Source organism: Mus pahari, chromosome 11, assembly GCF_900095145.1.
Source record: "Mus pahari chromosome 11, PAHARI_EIJ_v1.1, whole genome shotgun sequence".
NCBI lineage: Eukaryota > Metazoa > Chordata > Mammalia > Rodentia > Muridae > Mus > Mus pahari.
In genome coordinates, this window is record NC_034600.1 from 56238969 (window position 1) to 56243827 (window position 4859).

At 39.0% G+C, this 4859-nt stretch overlaps 1 protein-coding gene across 1 annotated transcript in view; it reads right to left on the bottom strand.

The window, feature by feature from the left end:
* Nucleotides 1-4859, bottom strand: part of Spef2 (sperm flagellar 2) — a 166963-nt gene that overhangs the window by 49651 nt on the left and 112453 nt on the right. The window contains exons 24-25 of the mRNA XM_021208381.1: nucleotides 3447-3584; nucleotides 391-542 (exon numbers count right to left, since the gene is read on the bottom strand). Coding sequence (XP_021064040.1) covers nucleotides 391-542; nucleotides 3447-3584 — 290 coding nt within the window. The remainder of the gene's footprint in view (nucleotides 1-390; nucleotides 543-3446; nucleotides 3585-4859) is intronic.

Consider the following 4859-nt stretch of genomic DNA (forward strand, 5'->3'; position numbering starts at 1 on the left):
TCTCTCTCTCTCTCTCTCTCTCTCTCTCTCTCACACACACACACACACACACACAATCAGGTTCTCTCATTTAAGTTCCTAATCCCTTACTAGAGATTTTTCAAGCTAACTTTACTTCTCAATACAGAACTGATACCCAGAGTAGAATCTTGTGGAAAATGACATAAAACAAACTATACCTTTATAACCAAACAGTAAATATTAACTACTAACAAGATAAACAATCATATTATCGCAAGTTAATGTCACAGCAAAGTGATTTTTAAAAAAAGTTTAGTGTTTTAGAATATTTGGGAATTTTCATTACCAGGAGCATGATTTATAATTTAAAAACCCTGTGCTGTATGTTCAAAACAATTCTACTGTAACAAATATAGTGATCTGCATTACCTGAGCTGGCTTTCTGAAATTTCTTTACCATCAAGCTGAACCAATGGGACCCGAGTAAATTTCTTACTGTCTTCCAGAGGGATTTTGGATTCCATTGCTCTGTAATAATCTTGAAGGAGTCTTTTGGTATCTTGAAAACGGTTCACTTCTGCCTTTAATACAGAAAGTGAATATCAATACTCAAAGAAGAACAGACTAATCTATGTATTTCTGTAATACGTACATGTTGGTTGAAAGGAATTTTCTAGAAAGAGCTATGATTATTTCTCTGTCCATAAAGTTTTCATAATTATTAAAGCAAGCAAACAACTTTGCTTTGTATGTTTACTAAGTGAGATTTCACTTAACCAGGGTTATACGTTTTAATTGGTTTTAGAGATGCTTCGGTTAACTAACTTCTTTGTCCTAGCGATAATTCAGTCATCATGGGGTACCACAAATGCTACACATACAACACCAAAATAAAAACAACACCAGGTTCTATTCCTCTGGTAAATACACACTGTTTGTGGAAACATGACAACCAACCGCACAAAGTGAAACAGTGATTCTCTCAATACAGTTTCTCTTCTTGCTTAATGTGAACGAGATGGACATGACTCCTCTCCTCTGTGGGAGACGCTAGAAGAGACCTTGAAGGAAGTAGAGCAGTGCAGAGGAATTGGTTGTAAAATGATCAGCAGTAAGACATGTGTGCTTGTTGTCTTCTGGTCAGTGCAGGTTTGCCTTTGTACCACACAGGGGCTGGGCATGAGCTGGACATGGGCTGGGCACGGGCTGGGCAAGTGTTCTTTGAGTTCCTACACAGTCCTAATGCTACAAAGGTAGTTCCTGCACTTCCAACCCATTCTTTCTCCACTACAGAGAGTTCCTTGATTGAAGAAAGAAGGATTATGTAGCATTTTCCAAAGACAATTATGTAATTACAATGTTTTCTGGAATAACTTGGAAGGCAGCTTTCCATGAAACCCATTTGGGGAGGTAATTACCTAGTTGTTTGTGAACTGATATAGGTAACTGAAGATTTTCTGAAGGGTCGTTACCTTCAGTCCTTGACAAACACTACAGTTTCTGATTTTGAGCATCCTGGACAAAATATAAGCCACCCCAGTGATCGACTACCTGGTGGGTCATCCCATCACTGTGTTGTTTCTTTGTGTGCTGAACTGAAAGTTATTCTCCAGCATATCCATATCCACTCTTGGCTTTGAGGAGGTTTATTGTGTAGTACCAAACAAAGCTATCTGGGTCCTACCTGTGAAGCTGAACTATTAGGACAACATTGTTGAGAACAGTAGTGCTTCAGAAGGACTACCAACTCTGAGGTCACACTCAGTTCCTTCTTTCACTTACTAGATGGAAGTATTGAGCAGATAGTGTCATCCCAGTTTGCCTCAGTTTCCTTATCTACGAAATGAGGATGATGACCGAACCTTTAGCATCATGTTGTTGTCATCGTTTACTGTGCTCTGGAAATTTCTGAGAGTGGTGGCTGGCGTGGACTCTGATGTTTGACTTTACTTTGTCTGGTGTGGGCATTGCTTCAAGATCCTAGGATTAAAAACTCCAAATCTATATATTAATGAACTGTTACAGCCATATCATTCTACAAGAGTGGTTTATGGCTCTGACTCAGGAAAGTGACTTGTCAGTCACTTCATCACTGGATCTCAGCTGCTTCTTCCATAAGCATTTGTTAAGACCAGTTTACAATATCTTCTTGCTATGCATTCAAACTGATACCCTGGACTCTTGTCTGATGAGTTTAGGCCAGTAGGGCCCTTGACTTAGTAATGTGTAAAGTATGCATTATGGAGCTAAGCATACTCCTTAATAGGCTTAATAATATTCTTAATAATGTCTCAGTATTGTCCTTTGTTTGAAACTCTTTTTAATTAATCTTATCTTTATAATCCATGTAACATGCCTTCATAGTTTTCCTTCTTCTGATATCCTGATTCCTTTAAACCTCCCAAGTGGATATAATGTAGTTCCTCATCAATAGGGAGTACACTTCAAGCCATTTATTTATTACCTGACTAATACCTTTGTTTCTGTGCATTCACACATATTTGAGGAAGTCTGAATTAGACACACCAAGAGTTAATATAATATTGATAACAACATACTATAATGATACTAATATGAATGTAGATTCTTTCAAAGAATCAGTTGTACTATATTTCAATTTTTTGAATGAATATAAGGTGAGCGCAAAGTCCATGTCACAAAGGAGCACGAACTGAGTTGTTCAGGCATCACGATACACCATTAGACACTAAAGGCTACTTGAACAGGAACTCTTCAGAACCAAAGTATATGATCTGATAACCTTTTTCTTTTTATGAGTTTTGTAATGCAAGATCCAAAAACCATGATTTCAAAATATAGTTATTTCTCAAGGCAGATAGCATTTCAAGGCTCCTATAGAAGGGAAGGAAACTAACTTCTTATCTACACAGGCACATAGCAGGTGCACAAAATCACACTGACACAGATATACATGAAATTAAAAGTTAAAAAAGCTACAAAGCCAACACAATTGGCCCCACCCCTTCATCCTGTATCAGTCCCTGAGCTCTCAAAATCTGCCTCTAGAGTCATTTTGTTTTGTGACATCTAACAGCTAAAGGCTGGGCTGTTTTACTCTCCTGATCACAGCAATGGTATCCATGGTTGTAATGTAGCCCAGAAATTATGGTAGGGCAGATTTCCTTGGCTATTGCGGCCACCTTTAAGTATTTGAGAATCTGATCAGGTAACCTGCTTCAGACAGCATCTCTGCAATCTCTCAGAAACTCCATAGGGATGCAGGGATGCTCGAGATGCAATGTCTGTGTAATTGCTTGGTTGGGATAAAACAAAACAAAACAATTTTTGTTAGCTAAGTTTCCTTGGCAAACCAGAATGCATACCAGGCAGAGAATGCATACCCCACAGGATGGTCTGAGCAAGAAAAAGATTCTTGCGCAGACCCCTAACATTCCAGAAGGACTTGTTTCCTGAGGAATGAGGTTGCAAAGCGAGTCTGTGCCACCGTGTCCGGCTGTTCCTACCTGCATCAGGGAAAAGAAGTGATTCATTGTGATTCCGATAGCGTCCTGCAGCCAGCTCTCATTAATGATATCAAACCTCTCCTGTTCCGCCTCTTCCTTCCTCGCTTCGCAGATGTCCCATAGGCGGTCTCGCAGATCCTGCGTGGGAAGAGAAACAGAGCCATTGTGTTTGAGAATCGTGCCTTGTACAACTTCAGTGCCATAGACCTGAGAGCTGTTGTTTCTGGACATGTCCCTGTCCAAGACACACTAAACAAGTTCATGCGTTAGATTCATTTATTTGGAGGGTGATCCTCTTGTTCTCTCAGATCAGATGCCCACAGGTCTCACAAATCCACTTCTATCCCATTTTCCATGGATAGCTCTATTTGTGTTTTAGTTTCTTTATTAAAGTGGTATCACTTTATGTAAATTTAAAAACAAAACAAAAGCAAATATTGTTGGTTGGAAAAAATAAACTTTTGCATTTGAACCAAGGCCATGAATTTGTTGCTTATCACAAATACATCATGCTTTGACAAAAAATAGTTTGTAATGGGGATGATCAACAACAGCTCAGCAGCATACCAGGCTGTGGCCAGTAAGGAAGAAAGTGAATAGGATAATGTATAACATCATATTTACACATAGCAATAGGCCTATAGTATGGGCATTTGGGAATATTTCATTTGTTTTATAATTTATATATAAGTATACCAAAAGTATAGTGGTTCTGAGTATTGAGTTCCTCTTAAATGTGTTGTTGACATATCTGATCACCCAGTAAATGCCAGTAGACAGCATTAAATAGCTCATCCCTTATCATTATTTTTATTAAGAGGATACTGGGTCATAGAAAAGGTATTTTCCTCACGTGAAGCTAGGATGTGAATATTTGGGTTCCAGTAATGTGTAGCACTAAGTTATGCTCCAGAAGTGATATTAGATAAGAGTAGAATTTAAGACAGCAAGTACTTTAGGGGCTGAAGTGGCTACACTGTTTCTAGGAATAGACAGCCCTGCAGGTACACTTTGTCATTCTGTCTTCATGCACTGGATAATGCTTCCTTGGAGAAGCAGTTTGCTGATGACTTTAGGTGCTTGTATATAGATTCCTATGATGACACATAACATATTAAACCATTGGCTATATTGCTATGGCTATAAAATAGGATTGTTATTGGTAAGTACCTAGGATCACTGCTGTGTGGATAAAATAAGAGAGTGGTGGCAACTACTGGATGGTGAGTGTACTGGCTAGCTTTGTGTCAACTTGACACAGCTGGAGTTATCATAGAGAAAGGAGCTTTAGTTGGGGAAATGCCCCCATGAGATCCAGCTGTGGGGCATTTCCTCAATTAGTGATCAAGGGGGAGAGGCCCTTTGTAGGTGGGACCATCTCTGGGCTGATAGTCTTGGATTCTATAAGAAAGC